At 39.9% G+C, this 17,113-nt stretch overlaps 1 protein-coding gene across 1 annotated transcript in view; it reads left to right on the top strand.

Moving 5' to 3' along the window:
• Positions 1–17,113, top strand: part of CRB1 (crumbs cell polarity complex component 1) — a 202,147-nt gene that overhangs the window by 73,298 nt on the left and 111,736 nt on the right. Inside the window, exons 3-5 of the mRNA XM_061630658.1 lie at positions 90–285; positions 3,451–3,590; positions 4,457–4,639. Of these exons, the coding sequence (XP_061486642.1) occupies positions 90–285; positions 3,451–3,590; positions 4,457–4,639 (519 nt within the window). The remainder of the gene's footprint in view (positions 1–89; positions 286–3,450; positions 3,591–4,456; positions 4,640–17,113) is intronic.

The raw sequence follows: 17,113 nt of genomic DNA, 5'->3' as shown, positions 1-17,113 counted from the left end.
AAAACCCTATACATCAAAATTACTTTCCAGAACATATACTTTTAGGGTTCCTCCTTCAAACTTCATCCTTTACGTACCTTTTTCTGCAGGTATCAATTGTGAACTGGAAATTGATGAGTGTTTGTCACAGCCTTGCCTGAACAGTGGAACTTGTCATGATAGACTGGGTGGCTATTACTGCTCCTGCCCACTTGGCTTCCTGGGGGATCTCTGTGCCATCAACATTGATGAGTGTGCAAGTCAACCATGCCTCAATGCCGGGCAGTGTATAGATAGTATCAACGGGTATGTACTCTCAATGCTGGAAAATGTGTTTACAACAGATGACAAGCACTTGTTCGCTTTAGCCTATAGACTGGAATCACCTCTAAGCCAGGTAGGCAGGTAAACATTCTTTGAAAAAAATGTTGACCAGCTGAACATTTGATCCTTCCCTGATTCCAGCTAGAATTTGAGAGATATTTAGAAATACAACTGAGACCTAATCCCAGCTAAGGCTGAGAAATTAGGAATTTTCTCTAAAATAGGGTCCTTCTGTTTATGGTCTAGGGAGGTATTCTGGAGCTGGCTGTGAAGTTATGTTAAGGCTGCTTGCCTTAGAAATATACTTTAGGCATCCAAAACTGGGGATAATTAATAATAAAATAATAGAATTTTAGAGCTTGAAGGGATCTTGAAGGCTATCTAGTCTATCCCCTTGCTCAATGCAGTAATTTAGAGCATCTCTGACAGATGGTCATCCAGCCTCTGCTTACTGTAAATACCTGCTCAAACGAATGCCCATGGGGTGGGGTAGCAGGCTCCACACCATACCTGCATATATACACTAGAACAGATGTAGCTACTTGTGGCCCTCCAGATGTTGCTAAACTAGAACTCTCATCATCCTTGACCATTGGCCATGTTGGCCAGGGCTGATGGGAGTTGCCATTCATCAACTTCTGAAGGGCACAGATTAGCCCAATGCATTAGAATGTCTACAGAAGGGGTAGAGAGCCTATAGCCTTCCAGATTCAAAGCAACAACTTTGGCAACTACGATCAGACAAGCCCTGAGTTTTTTATCATGTGGGGGAAATACCCACGAAAGTATCAAAATCTTGATTTTTTTTAAAAAAATCAATAAATATTATTAAATCAAAACTAGTTAAATATGGCCTGGATTTCATTGAGCTGACAAATCTGTGTCTTGATGGAATGTTCCTCCTTACAAAAACATAGAAAATGAGCATGTCAATGTTAAGAGTAGAACCTTTCTCCCTGGCATCCACTTTGTCATGCACAAGGATTTTTTTTGTACAGAGAAATATTTAATCCTGTTAGGAACCCCTCCCCCCAATTAGTCTGAAGTGGTACAGTCCAAAGTCCCAGACAGAAACAGGGCTACCACCTCAGGGACAACTGAGCCAGAGATACCCAATGGGTAGATATGGTTCCTTTTCAAGATAACTATAATTTTTCAATATTATCATGAAAAAGAATTGTTGAGGTGGTGATTTTAAAAAATAGAGACCTGCTCAGCTTGAAATGGTTTCTGATAAATAGTTTAGTGATCTCAAAAGCAGACTTTGTAATTAAACATTCAAAACATAAAGCACTGTATTCTCCTATCACAAGAAAACAGGTGTCACACAGAGGTAGAATTCCCCATTCTACTTGAATTGAACAATAGCTGTTATTTATGCTATTGTGCAATGTACGCCAATAAAGCTGTCCACTGAACTAATTGTTCCAATAGCAGGCACAGGTTTTCTGTTCTCATTAGATAAACTGAAATGCAAATTTGGCAGCATCCATTAGAGCTATGAGGGTTAAAAGAGGATTAAAGGACCCATCAGTCCAGGAAACTAGACAAAACTTTACCTCTCTTAAACAAGAAGACAACAACAGGACACTCCTGGCTGCAGCCAGATACAACTGCAGCCAGAAAAGTCCAGTGCCACCTAGTGGCAGGACCATATAATGACACTATCCACATGTAAGTATCATTTGCAAAGGTGACTCTCAGGACTATTTTGTGTTGAACTGATTCTTTTTTTAAAAAAACACCAGTGAAAACTAGAAGTTCTCCTTCTGAGTATTAGCAACCTGAATCTGCCAATTTCAAATTTAAGATTTTCATCAAATGTGAAGCGAAATTTTATATCACATCTAGGGATTACAGAAAAAAAAGCTTGCCTTCTAATTGAGCCTTTCTCATATAAACATCCCCATTCAGAAACACCTGTAGTGCACTGATATGGTTTCTTATTTAATACTGAAAAAGGAAATGCTGTTGTTAATTATTATTATTATTATTGTTATTATTATTATATTTAAAAATACATAAGATGTACAGCTCAATGTGAATGTGAAGTATTGGATGATCAGTAAAACAGAAGAAAGAAAACGGGAGGCTTCTGAAATCCCTGAAATGACAGAGAAGAATATATAAAGTAAATTAGGGTAGAAAGAAAATGAAGAGAGAAATCTTAGACAGGAAATCAGTACAGAAATATTCAGTAGGATTTAAAAGAAGCAAGAGCTATTTGCAGGTATTCAATATCCATGGATAATAAAGATATATGCAGGGGATGGGGGAGGCTCCATCCTAACCTACATACATTTGTTAGACCTTCTGTAGAGGGCCCCTAATAGAAACTATAATTCTTCCTCCTTTTCCCAGAGCCTACATTTTGAAATGTATTATTGATTGTTGTTGTTGTTAGAATTAGAATATATTACCCTCCTTCATCCAGAGGTCCCAGAGTGGATTACAACAATTTTAAAACATATAATTAAATAGATATAAACAACCTAAACATGCATCCTGCTGGATTTCAGTCATAATAGGTAATATACCATCCTGTGAATATCTGTCAGCTTATTTGCTTTCTCTCATCTTCGTTTCAGACACTTGTTTATTAAGGAAAATGTTCATGTAAGATAAAACGTCCGAGTTAATCAGGGCTGCACTAGTAGTTTCTAGTCTGTTGTCTTCATTTACTTAATACTTGTCAGATGCTCTGATAAATCAAGGCCGTGAAACCTGTGGCTCTCCAAATGTAGCTGGACTCCAACTCCCGTCATTCCTTGACCGTTGGCTTTTTTGGGCAATTTGGCTGGGGCAATGGGAGCTGGATCGGAACAGCAACTGGAGGACCAAAGGTTTCCCATCCCTGTGATAAACAGTTGGGGTAGAGCCTTCACCCTCATGGATACTGAGCATCCAAAGGGGTATGGACCAATGCAAAGTGTGTAGAAGAGGCAGTCAAGTATGGTAGGGTGCATTCTAAATCTAAATCAAGATAAAATTTTAACATAGGGGAGGCCAAGATACAAAAACAGAGAAAGAAGGATAGAGGCAAATATTGACCTGAAAGCTTTGCAAAAGGCAAACAGTTTTCAAATAATAATCTACAGACTGAAACATAAGGAAGTTATAATTGTAATTAATTTTATTACAATGCAGGTATAGCTGTAACTGTACAGGCAGTGGATATATGGGTCAACACTGTGAAATGTTAATTCCTTTCTGCTGGTACCACCCATGTCATCATAATGCTACCTGCGAGGATACAGTGGAGAGTTATGTATGCCACTGCTGGCCAGGTAAAGTCTGTTTTTTTTTCATAAGCACCCATTTCTGTGACCACTGTGTGCCGTCTATGTAAACAATTTAAAAAAATACTTAATTATGCACCATGACAGCCTAAATTCTGTACCAAAATATGCTGAATGTCTGACCTTTATAAATTATGCAAATAAAAACAAATATTGGTTTAGTATGCATTATTTATTCTATTTCTGTTAATCACAGGTGAGGCAATGTACTATACAGAGCCCTGATGGTCTAACTCTGACCACTGGAAGCCTTACTTAACCCTGCTATGCCAATTTTGCATGGCATTGCCAATACACATTGTCATGACCATGATGGTTAGAAACTTGTTTTTTTTAAAAAAAAATGCTTGTATTCTCTGAATGGTAGGTTTTGCACTTGCTATCAAATCCAGTGGCTTTTTTTTTTTTTGCATTTGCTGAAGACAGCCCTGCCCTCACTTCCTCTGTTGATTTAAATAAAAACATTGAGACGATAGGGAACAACAGTGTGCACCTATTGAATGGGTGGTAGTTTCAGATTTCCCTCTAATCTGAGTTAGTGACGATAGGATGAGAGACTGTGATTTACCAGCAAGCCACTAATTGAGTCCATGTGTTTGAAACTGTATCCAAGTCCAATTCATCTTTCTCTGGCTTTCATGCAACATATTAAACCCTTACTAGAATACAAACAGATGCATGTAGAAGGGAGCTGCATTCTCCTACAGTCTTCTTCACTCTTCCCAATAATAATAATAATAATATTTCTGCTGCTTCTAAAGTTAATATTGCAAACCAAAATCAAAAACAAAAAGGATCACTTTTCCTAAGAGCTTCAGAGGTTTCAACACCTTCTCTTGTTTTCAATCTCACAGGCTATACAGGGTTTCACTGTGAAATCGACATAAATGAGTGTAGCAGTAATCCATGTCTCCATAGGAGTGAGTGTGTGGAGTTATCATGGTCAAACTGGTATGGAAGAATTCCAGAGCTATCCTCAGAGTTCAGCTACCATAGAGCATCAGGCTATGTGTGCAACTGTCCTACCGGATTCACAGGTATTGCAGCCTCCCGATTTGTAAACTTGGTATTGTTAAGTGTCACAGTCCAAAGGGTCCCCCTGGTGGACATATGCTACAATAGAGACTTAAGGCTATTTCAGAAGCAGCAAATACTGTACAGCTCTTGCTTCCATGTAGAGAAACTACAAGTAGACTATATGTACAACCTCCTGTGTGATGAATATACATTTCCATTTTTATTTTTTATTTTTTTTTGCTGGGCATATACATGATACACAAATTGTAGCTTGTCCCATGAATCATCTTCATCACATATGATGGTGTATAGTGTACTGTTGCCTGCAGAAACTGTATCTGTGTAAAATAATTGTGCGGGAAATAATTTCACATTCATTAGTCACAATAATGTGGGGGGTTTAGAAAAAAATGAATGAGATTTGTCTGGAAAAATGTCCAGTGCCCTAAATCAGTTTAGAACTGAATTAGTATGTTTATGTGTGTTTCACTTTGGACTAGAGACAGACCTGAGTACCTCCTGGATTGGGAGAGGGGGGGGGGAATCAGTTATTATTTGTTACGGTGCTAGGTAAACCCAACATCTAGATAGTGCCTAATAGAGCTTAACCCAGTTAACAGTGCAGTTCTATGTTTATTCAAAAACCCCACTGAATTCAATAGGACTACTCCCAAGCAAGTGCATATAGGATTGCAGCAGTCTCCTCCAACAGTCCATTTTAAGACTGTGAGAAAGTGCAGAGTCTGTGACTTCAGCATCAAGCCAGGTCCTCCCTCCACCTCCCCCCTATTGTGCTTAACATCCCCCCAATGAAGAATCCAGAGAGCACAAAGGCTTGCTACCTATTTGGTGACAATTTGGTTGGGGCTAATAACAGTATTGTCCAACTATGAATTTTTAAAACTAGAAAAAGTAAGTTTCAATTTATGTTGTATAAATGTCTCAAAAGCTTTTTCTAAATAGCCAAAGGTTTTGAACTGGAATAGAAAGGCTTAGAAACAATATCCAATAAAGCACACTTTCAATGTGATTTAAATATTAAGTCCAAATGAATTCAAAGCTTAAGTTGGAAATTATTTTTATTGGAATGTTTGTAAATATATTAAGATACGTAAAAAAAATTTAAAAGCACATACTGTTTACTACTTCTAGTATGCCCAAAGAGCAATGCAATGGGAATATATTTGCCAGGTGTAAACAGGAATATCCTTTTTGCCAGGGCTTTTTTTAATGGGCAGCCAGACCAAAAATGGGCAGTTATAGGAAAACAATGAGCAGCTCAAAAAGAACATTTGGGGAGCTCAAAAATTAAAGTCATGCAAAAGTTTAGGTGATGTAAAAAGAGACTGACAACAATGCAAAAAGGTAAGTAGTCCAGGCTCCCCCAGAACCATAGACCCTGATCAAGCATGCCTGTTCCACCTCCCCTTGCCAAAGACACTCTCTACATACTCCACTGCAACTCTCCACAGAATATTCACCAATTTTTCTAACATGGAGGAAATAATTCCAGAACATGGAGAGCCCTTTAATGGCAAGTCATGTGAGGTTGTCAATATTATGATGGCTGGTGATGCCAGGAATATCCAGTTTGACACTTTTAACGGGGACCCTGTTAGGTCAAAGCTACATGAAACATTTGTGCCTGAAAGTATCATCACAGCTCAAAAGTACTGAATTTGAGCTTTGGAAAAAGAGAAATCTTCTGTCTAGATTTCCAAGAGGCCATACTTAGGAGGCATGATGTCCAGCCATGGTAAAATGTATCCTTTCTCCACCTACCCTCAAAGCTCAGGGCCCCGCATGCATATAGTCCATTTGTACCTTCCGCTGAACAGTGAAGGTGGAGGTGGAGATGGGTGGCAAACCAACAGAAGCACAGAGGTCAGGAGTAGCAGATCAATACCTATGATCCTGCTTCCTCTCCATGCATTGATGAAAAAGTTGATTACAACTTTGAGACTATCTGCTTTGCCTGTTCATTTGTTCATTTGTTGTGTTACTTATGAAACAAATGCACTTGTATAAATAGAAACTTTTCTGCAGAATTTTCTTGTGGAAAAAAACCCACCCCAGATCAATTGCTTAGTCCTAATGCATAGTAAAAAATATTTTTGGCTTGCTTCAAAAGCTAAGTGCCTGCAACTCATCTGGGTTCATTCATGTTATATATTATTTACATTATGTTGTGTGTATTTGAGGATATTAATGAAATAGTACTCTTCTAATATAGTATTCTTTCTAGACACAGGCTAATTATTACAAAAAAATAGACTAGGTTCTAGGCTGGCTTTCACTGTTTCCTACATTTCAACATACAATCATATTAGAACCAGGCTGAGTGTTTAATTTCAGCCAGAGTCTGGCGGGCTTCAGTCCCAGAATGTATTTATTTATTTATTTATTACATTTATACCCTGCCTTTCTTTTTTCATGAAACCCAAGGCGGCTTACATATGGTTCCTAGGCCGTCTCCCATCCAGGCACTGACCAGACCTGACCCTGCCCTTCAGCAGGGACCTAGCCTTATGTGCTTTCAGGCCAACAGATGCTGGTGTTAAGACATTGGAACCTGGGTCCAATGTATAACATGTAGGGTATGCATTCATTTCAGAAATTAACGTGAAACTAAATGAATGTGTCCACATTCATTTCATTGTGAAACTAATGTGAAACAAAGTGAAACTAAAGTGATAAACTTATGCAGGCCCTTTTGCTTTCACTTCCCATTTTCATTGCAGTTTTCATAACAGTTTCAAAATAGGAGAATTTCCATTACAAATGGAATTCTTAGAATACTCTTAGCTCTTCGTGAACACAGGGGAGAGTGCCTTTGAGCATGTGCAGATGGCTTCACCAGGGGCAGCTTGTCTGTTGTGTCAGAGGTGCAACAATTGCTTCTTGGCAGCTGTGATGCTGCCACTTAACAGGAGGGGTGAAGCACTGGTGAGGTCAGAGCTATGTGGGTGCTCCGGCAGAGCCAATCGGGTTGCTACCGCCAGTGCATCTGACCTTGCTGCCACCTCACCCCTGTTACTATTCCTGTGGCTCTGCTCTACCAGGTAAGCTGCTCTTAGGCTTCATCAATGAGCAACCATAGCCAATACGTATGGATCAGAGATTTAATGGAAAAAGATTGTACATTGGGTAGTATGGCTTTCAGCATGCTAGTGCTAAACCCCAAATTCTGAAATAATAATAATAATTAATTACCACTTGCTAGTCACTCTATGCAAAAATCAATGTATCAAAGCAACTTAACAAAATAAAATACAGAATAATAAAATCAATTAAAAGCCAAATGCTCATCCAGAAATACCCTACCCCACTAAAAGAGGGCCAGCAAGAGGCACTTGACTGATGAACTCCTGTAATAGTCTCTGTTTTACTCACAGATCTTTTTTTTTCTTTTATTAAAAACATTTAAATTGGGCTATACTCTCTTTCAGGAAATATGTTTCTTTTAATAGGTTTGATTAGCAGTTTATAAATGCATAGCATCATCTGTGCAATGAAAGCATGGGTGATGATAATAATGCACATTTGTATATTAAACATATAAGGAAGATGCTATGCCCATAGCTCCTCTTTTACTAAACTGTTCCGTACTTCTGGCCATGCCTAGTGTTGTACACTATCACCTGCATGAAGGGGAAAAGTCATCACTCAGTGGTAAAGCACATGCTTTGCCTGCAAGAAATCTCCTAGGCATCTCCAGATACAACTGGAAAAGACTCTTGTCTGAACTCTGAATCTGGTAGAGTTGCTGCCAGCTCACACGAGCAATACTGAACTAGCTGGACAAACCATATAAGGCAGCTTCCTAAGTGAATGATCCATTGAGGGACAACTATGTGGCACTTCATTGCCTATGTCAGGGTTGAAAAAAGACATTTATTTTCAGTCTTTCCACCTCCAGGGAACTGTTTCCACATCAGCTTGTCTGCTAAGGAATTCCAGTACATTTGCCTTTGAATCCCTGTGGTTTACAGCAGAAGATTCTTGGGAATTATCTGTGATGCAAATTCTGTTCATATATAGTACTGGCCATACCTGTTTGGGTTTGGCTGTTGTCCTACATGAACCAAAAGCCTGCCCTATAACATACCCAACAGACTCATGTAGGTACACATTTCAGGAGAAGATTAATAATAGCTTATTACTGTACTTCTCACCAAGAAACCACTGTGAAGTTTCCAAGATACTCATGAGTCTCCAAGACAGGGCCTGCTCTAGGTTTTGGAAGGCCCTTGACAAAACAAAACTGGCAACCCCACCAGTCATTCGGCGAGGGGAGGGCAGAGCAAGTGTGAGTACTTGGGCACTTGAGTCCTGCTGGATACTGATGCTAGGCCTGATCCCAGAACACAGTTTGAAAACCACTGTCCTCAGCAAACTTCTGGGTAAGATATAACTTGTTCATAAGTGACCTAGAATTAGGAGTGGCCAAGTTTGCAGATAATACTAAATTGTTCAGGGTTCTTAAAACAAAAAGGGATTGCAAAGAACTCCAAAAGGGCCTCTCCAAACTGAGTGGACTGGTGGTAAAATGGCAAATGCAATTCAATGTAAACAAGTTAACAATTATGCATATTAGAGCAAAAAATCCTAACTTCACATATATACTCATGGGATCTGAACTGGCAGTTGACTGACCAGAAACAAGACCTTGGGGTTGTAGTGGATAGCTCGATGAACATGTTGACCCAGTGTGTGGCAGCTGTGAAAAAAGCAAATTCCATGCTAAGGATCATTAGGAAAGGTATTGAAAATAAAACTGCTGATATCATAATGCCGTTGTATAAATCTATGGTACGGCTGCATTGGAATACTATGTACAGTTCTGGCCACCTCACCTCAAAAATTATATTTTACTGTTGGAAAGGGTTCAGAAAAGGGTGAGCAGAAGGAGCAAATCCTTTATGAGGAAAGGTTGCAGCATTTGGGGCTTTTTAGTTAAGAGAAAAGGTGAGAGGCAACATGATAGAAGAGTATAAAACCATGCATGGCATGGAGGAAGTGGATAGAGAAAAGGTTTCCTCCCTCTCTCGTGACATTAAAAATCATGGACATTCAGTGAAGGTGAATGTTGGAAGATTCAGGACAAACAAAAGAAAGTACTTCTTCATGCAGCGCATAGGTAAACAATGGAATTCACTCCTACAGGAGGCAGTGATGGCCACCAATTTGGATGGTTTTAAAAGAGGATTAGACAAATTCCTGGAGGACAAGGCTATCAATGGCTACTAGCTATCAGGGCTATGCACAGCACCCATAGTTGGAGGTGGTACACTTCTGAAAACCAGTTGGTGGAAACTGCAGTAGGGGAGAGTGCTCTTGCACTCAGGTCCTGCTTGCAGGCTCTCCATGGGCATCTGGCTGGCCACTATGAGAACAGGATCCTGGACTAGATGGCCCACTGGCTTGATCCAGCAGGGTCTTCATATGTTCTTATGTTAACTCCACAGCTTCTTACAAGTCTAATTTGCTAAACACAATGGAATATTCTGAATATATCTGTTGCTTCTTTGCCTATTCCTTGCCTTTCCTCATTATTTTGTTTGATTCTGATGGTTTTGAGTAACGTGTGGGTTTATGCAAGGGTAAAGGCTTTATCAATTGAAAAACCATATTTTAAAATGATGTTCTTGGCAATGAATATAATCTAAGACCTTCTCATTTGCTGCTTGTGTCAAAAAGGAATGACACTGAAAGCCACCATTATGACAGATCAACCAATCACCATTGTGGTGGTAAGAGTAATTCCTTCCATTTGCAGAGAAATGTACAGGCTCTGTTTCATGACACACCATCAACAGATTAATGAAGCCCAAGGCTGATTAGAGATTGCTGTAATTCATTTGACAGCTGAATAAATGAGCCTATGAGTTCATGAACAGCCAGCTTTCACCTCTAGCAATGAGAGGACATTCATGAGCTTATTTCCTAACAGTCATTTCAGGGTCAGTGAATGGGACACACACACACTTTATTCCAAGAATTGGTCACACATGTGATATTTCTGAAGGTCAGTTGCCCTCCTAGACAGAGCAGTTGCAGGGGTGATTGACAGCTTACAAAAGGGGTTGGAATTGCAGCACAGTCAATTAGTTGATGTTGAGTTGTAAGCTGGTTGAGTTGTGATGCAATTGTGAGCTGGCTGTGTCACAACTTCATCATGATTCATCACAGGTGCGCCCAGTCCATATTCTAATTGCACCAATTTCTTCTTGTGAATTAGCCTCTCTAAAGGGTTATTGTATGAAAATCTGAGCACCTGGGCCAGTCCCCTGATCCTGCACCACAGGAAACATCCTGTTGGCCTTGTAGCTGTGAAAGTCATTTTAGAGAGGTGCATGTTGTCAAGAGGTCTCTATTATGTCACACCGCTACCACCAAAATGTCACACATTAAGATGTCGAGTACTATAATCATACCTTGTTTCCACCAATTGTGAGAGGTTTACACTTCATGGGATGCTACCAAAGGTGATGGGTTAGGAGAGATATATAGCTATGTAACTATTACTGTTTCCCTATTATCCAGCCCTTTCAACTCTTACACTATTTACTTATTTGTTCAAGCCATTTTCCTGCTGCAGCTTTGTGTTTAAATTAGCAATATTAATTAACAATAATAAATGTCAGTCCACTCATCAGTAGCTGTGGTTAAGCATGGTACAAAACAGAGGAGACACCACTATAAAGAGAAAAAAACTATGTAAGCTGTATTTTATTTTTAATAACAATTAATAGAAAGAGATGGTCATGCTAGCTTGAAAGGTTACTATATATTAAACTTAATTTGGCTGCTGTTATTTTAAATCAGAATTTTTACTAGGTTACTGTTGCTTAAAGAAGATATCTCAGAGAGATTCTGTTCCTCCCACTATGTAAACCAGTAGCCTATTACTTTATGCCGCTCCAACTCAGTTAATTCAACAACTAGGCACTGAGGACTATGCTTGGGGATAGGGCTGTGTACAGAACCCCCTAATTTCCCTGTGGCTCCAGACTGGAGGAGGGTCATCAGGCAGACCTACCCTGGGTTAACCTGGGGACTACCCACTCTGGCACAGAACCACTCCCAAATAAGTTCAGGAGGTGGGGCTAATGTTTAATTAGGATAAAAAATCTAATTAAACATACAGCATGGAGGGGGCATGCATGTCCTCTCCTCTCTCCCCTCCCCCAACTGAGAGAGGGCTCATCATCTGTTAGTCCAGGGAGCAGTCCTGGGGGTGATTGATTGCAAGGTGCTTTCTTGCTTTTGAGCCCAGGGAGCCATCCTGGAGGTGGTGGTTTGCAAGGTGCTTTCCTGCTATTCTCCCCCCCGGATCACTCCCTGGGCCCAAAGCCAATGAGCTGAGGGAGCAAACCTGCACAATGTGTGTTTGTAAGGCACTTTCCTGCAAGTGGCAGTGCTCAGGAAGGAAGGAGAGCTGCAGCTACCTCTTCTCCCTGCCTGATGCCCCACACCCTGACAGCCCCAGTTTGCTCTGAGTTATCCAGTCTGACGCATAACCATCTGTGGCTGTCAGAACCATGTCTGGATGAGGCCCCAAAAGGTCTGAATGGGCCTGATTTTGCTCAGACCTCGGCTGAATCCAGTGCACAGCACTACTGTGGACTTTAATCTGGTCCTTGACTACTTGCCTCTGGAGTCTCTCGGGCTTCTGCCAAAGTTTTCACCTTGGTTCAGCAACTTGTTCTGCCTCAGGCACTCAGCAACCCTGCTGACCCTTGGCTTCTGAGCTCCCTCAAATGCTGTCTCTTGGGCCTCTCGCTCTCCCTCACAGACCTCCTTTCACTCCAGCCAGTGCTTTCAGCTCCTGGCTTATCTCAGGTTTCCCAAGCCCCTTAAAGCCACAGTGTCCTTCACTTGGCTCCTTGCTGACCCTCCTCACAACTGGCCTCTTCACAACGACTGACACAAAGACTGACCCCTACTGTGGCCAGAGACCTGCTTTTTAGAGGCCTGTCTCCCCTCAGCCAGTCATCTAAATCTGAGTAGAATTCTCACCCATCAGGTCACAACGCTAGACCAATGGGATGGGACAGAATGTCCACTATCAGCACCAATCAAAATCTACCATTTTCAATCTATTGTCTCTGCATATATATAAATGGCACCTCGCTCTCAAAGCTACATTGGTTTTTGATACAAAGTAACATGTCAGTTAACTGTCAGCCAGCCACTTGCACATTCTGATACCATGTATCTCTTACAGCTCCAGGTAGAAAGCATATAAAGTTTACATAGCTAACCCCTTGCAACCTATATTGTGAATCTCTTTATACATTATTTTTAAAACAAAACCTTTACCTCAGAAAACACAATGAAAGAAAAGTGATTTATCCAAACATGTCAACATTTGTTTATATGTGGCTTTGGGGGGCATAGCCCACCCAAGGTGGCTTACAGCATCATAAAAACCCAAGAAATACAGACAGCTACAAAACTAATAGTGACAGTTACATTAATAATCATTTTAAAAATAGGTCAGTTAAACAAACAGACGAAAAGAACAATATGGCATTGCCACAACAGCTAACAGGTCCACCCCGTCTAATAATTCCCTTAAAAAATGGCCTTACTTAAGAGGCAGTGGTTTGAAAAAAGGTAAGTTTTTAAAGAGATCGTACAGACCATTGTGGAGATGGAATCCCATAATCTTTGATCATGAGGCAACCAGATGAATAGCTGACCTATAGGAGTATCATGTAGCTCATCTGCGAAGCTAACCTGGAAGAACCTCATGTAACCAAGCCATAAGCTTCAATCTTTTTTAATGTAAATTTTATTCAATGAATATAGACATTACAAGTTCCATACAAGCGCTAAATGATATTAGTAAGAATATCATAGAATGTAACACATCCTATTATATCAAACATTCATTCGTATGATATCTTAATACAAAACCTTTAACATCACAGTTGTATTTCATCTTATTTCTAAAAATATACATGTTAAACATCAGTCTATTTTTCTTAAATGAATATAAATATATGAATTATCTCTAAAACCTCAGTATCATAAACATAAATGTTTGCTTGTAAAAATGAATAAATATATGTAAGTTCATTTCCTTTACAACAGCAAACAATCTGACCTTAAATCTGTTAAGCCTTGCTCTTTTTATATATATGAGATTATTGATGTTCAAAAGTATCATTTATACAGTGGACAGGACTGTATAAAGCAACTTTCCTCAATCTAGTTCCCTTCAGGTACCTTGTACTACAACCTCAGCCAGCATGGCCAATGATCAGAGATGACAGGAGCAGTAGTCAAAACACTCTGAAGGAACCAGCTTGGGGAAGGTTGTTTTAAGAGATATTTATTTATTTATTGAACTTATATACTCCTTTATATTTCAGTTCCATCTCCAGTTATATTTGTTCCATCTCAACAAAAAATAATATATACTACATAAAGATACAAATTCCACATTCAACACAACTGCCACAGCTAATAATAATAAAATCCCACATATTAAATAATATCATTAACTGATGTCTCTCTACAAAATATTCATAAGTACATAAAAAAGGGAACCATATAGCAACAAATGCACCAAAATACATCATCAGAGTACAACATAGTTACAATATATCTTAAAAAATCTCAGAAATATTACAAGATAAAAAAAGCATCCTCACATGTAATAATATAAACCAGGAATTCAGGAACCATGCTGTCAAACACAATAGTTCAACGATCACACTCTATGCACTCATCACATCAACTTCATCCACTCATGTCTCACTTCAATAAAGTCTTCAAAGCACTCAACAACCAATACTCATGTACAGATGCAACAGCAAATGAAAAGCCACCCCCTCCAATTATTTCCACCCCATCTCTCACCTAAGGCAATATAAACACTCTCTCCCCATCTTTCGCCTAGGGAGATTAAACCCTTCTCCACCAACAGATTCTCAGCCTGTGGAGGGAGGTTTTGCTGTGAACATTGTTTTGGGCCTGGACAGAGCTCTAATCTTAGCTGCTGGGCTCAAGCCTTCAATCAGACAAGGAAGGTAATGGTAGGCTCCCTTTCTGAGGCTTTTTATTCCTTGGCTATCGTGTGGCTAGTAAGTAAGACTTTTAGGCAGACAGATCTCTTGGATAAGCACCACAGTGATCTTCTGTGAATTAACCTTTGCAAGCTACTGTGAGGAAAAATGTCAGAATTAGTTATATTGTTATAATCCAGGCCCTCATTGGCTGCAGGTACCATTTGGGGGAGACTGTTCATAAGGAAGGACTCTGCCAGCTGTGTCTCTTCCACCATCACTATTGAATTGTAACTTAGCATTTTAAATCCCCAAAGTGTCTCTCTCAACTTCTTTAGTCTTTTCCAACTACACTGAGCCAATATGAAAGAGAATAATGTCATGGTACTTGAATCATATGTGCATTAATTTCTTGCCTCAGGAATCACATAATTGCAAGGGACCTTGGAGGTAATCTAGTTCAATCTGCTGCTCTTTGCAGGATGCAGCTACAGTATCCCAGAGTAGACAACCATCCACCCTCTTAGATACCTGCAGCAAAGGAGTGGCCATAATCTCCTGAGGCAGTCTGTTTCATTGCCAAACAACTCTTAATGTTAGGATATTTCTCAAAAATCTTGCTCCCTTACAATTTCTACCAACTAGTTCTAGTCCTGTCTTCTGGAGCAACAGAAAACAAGCCTGTTGCATGTTCTCCTCGACAGCCCTTCAGATATTTGTAGACCGCTATCATGTCCTCTCTTAGTAGTTTCTTCTCCAGGCTAAACATACTTCTTTCTTCCAACTGTTCCTCATAAGACTTGGCTTTCAGATCCTTCACCATCCTGGTCACCCTCTACTGGACATGCTCCAGTAGGTTGATGCCCTTCTTAAAATGTGGCACCCAGACTGGAGTCTGCACACGGTGGCCTAGATCTGTTCTGACCAACACAGTATAGAGTGGAACTGTAACTTCTGTTAATGCAGCCTAGGTTTGCATTAGCTTTTTAAGCAGCTTGCATCACACTTTGGCTCATGTTCAGCTTATGATTGACATGAGATGCCTAGAACCTGTTAACATGTACTGCTGCTAGGAATGAACACATCTGTCAGATTCAGTGTCTCTTGGTTTCTCTCTATTTTTTCCAGTTTTTAGTTCAGTTTGCAATATTTCTGCATCAATTTGTGATTTTGTAAAAAAAAATCTCATGAACCTTTGTCAGAATTTTAATGTGCATTTCTCCTTTTTGTATGCAATTTTGCCAGATATACACATTTGAATGCAGTTTTCCCCAGTATAATGCACTGTATGCTATTTTCATGCACCACATGTTATTTTCATTAAAATGCATTTTTATGCATATTTTTGTAAAATACACATTTTTGCATTCATTTTTATGGATGAAGAATTGCATTGCATAATTTGAAGTATAGCTATATTTCAGTTCATGCATTGTTTCAGCAACTGCACATTAGTCAGGTTTGTATCAAGCTATTTTGCCATCCCTAACTGGTATCAACCCATTTCTCCCGTTTCTGTCATATGTAAATTTGATAAGCACCCCACCCCCCATTCCTAGAGAAGTGGAAAACTGAGCAACAAGCGAGTTGGAAGCACAATGAGCACTACTCTGGCCACTCCACTAAACTGATTCACATCACAGCATATGTGGTGCTGTGTCATGGTATCCTCACAACAACCCTGTGAGGCTGCCCTGACAAATAATGTTTTGCCCAAAGTTACCCAATGAACTCCATTGACTTGAACTCAAATCCTGTCTCAGACACAAAGCCCACTGGATAGCAATGAGTAGCTCCTGATCTCTCATCCTGATCTGCCTCTCAGGATCGTGTTACCATATGGAACATTTACTTTTGGACAATGGAATTATCAGATTCATGAAGAAGAGACTAGAATTAATAAGGACACAACTCTAGCTTAGGGGCTATGAGCATTGGGGGAAGGGACAAAGTGATTCACTGCTTCCTCCGACTAGCATCTCTTTTCATCCACAGAAGCTACCAAAATCCCCAGAGGTTCATGCTGGAGGGGAACCCAACAGACTGATATTGATGGCTGGTGGTGAATGTTGGTTCCCAAAGCCTGACATTTTGACAGCCATAGGCATTCTCAGACAGTGTCAATTCTGCCTGATTTAGTTGGGGCAAAGGGAGAGACAGCCAGCCCCTTAAGTCCTCAAGGGCCCTTAAAGAGAAACAGTAGAACAAGGAGCATCCAGTTTTCTTTCCTTATGGAAAATCTTCAAATATATATATTTCTTTCTCTGCCCAAGCTTTCTTTTCTGTCCTATCCCCGTTGCAGACCAGCACTGAAAAACTGGAAGCAACTCTCTCAGCTGCAATACCCTCTTCCAAAATGGTTGGCCGTAATACAGTCAAGTAGTTCAGCTCCAAAGCATGATTACTGAGTGGTTCAAACAAACACACACATTGTTTGATATCTCATACTTGATAATTCTGCCATCCCTCTCACCC

This window comes from Rhineura floridana, chromosome 6 (assembly GCF_030035675.1).
Source record: "Rhineura floridana isolate rRhiFlo1 chromosome 6, rRhiFlo1.hap2, whole genome shotgun sequence".
Classification (NCBI taxonomy): domain Eukaryota; kingdom Metazoa; phylum Chordata; class Lepidosauria; order Squamata; family Rhineuridae; genus Rhineura; species Rhineura floridana.
Note: the sequence above shows the minus strand (reverse complement) of the source record. Positions and strands in the feature narration are given on the sequence as shown.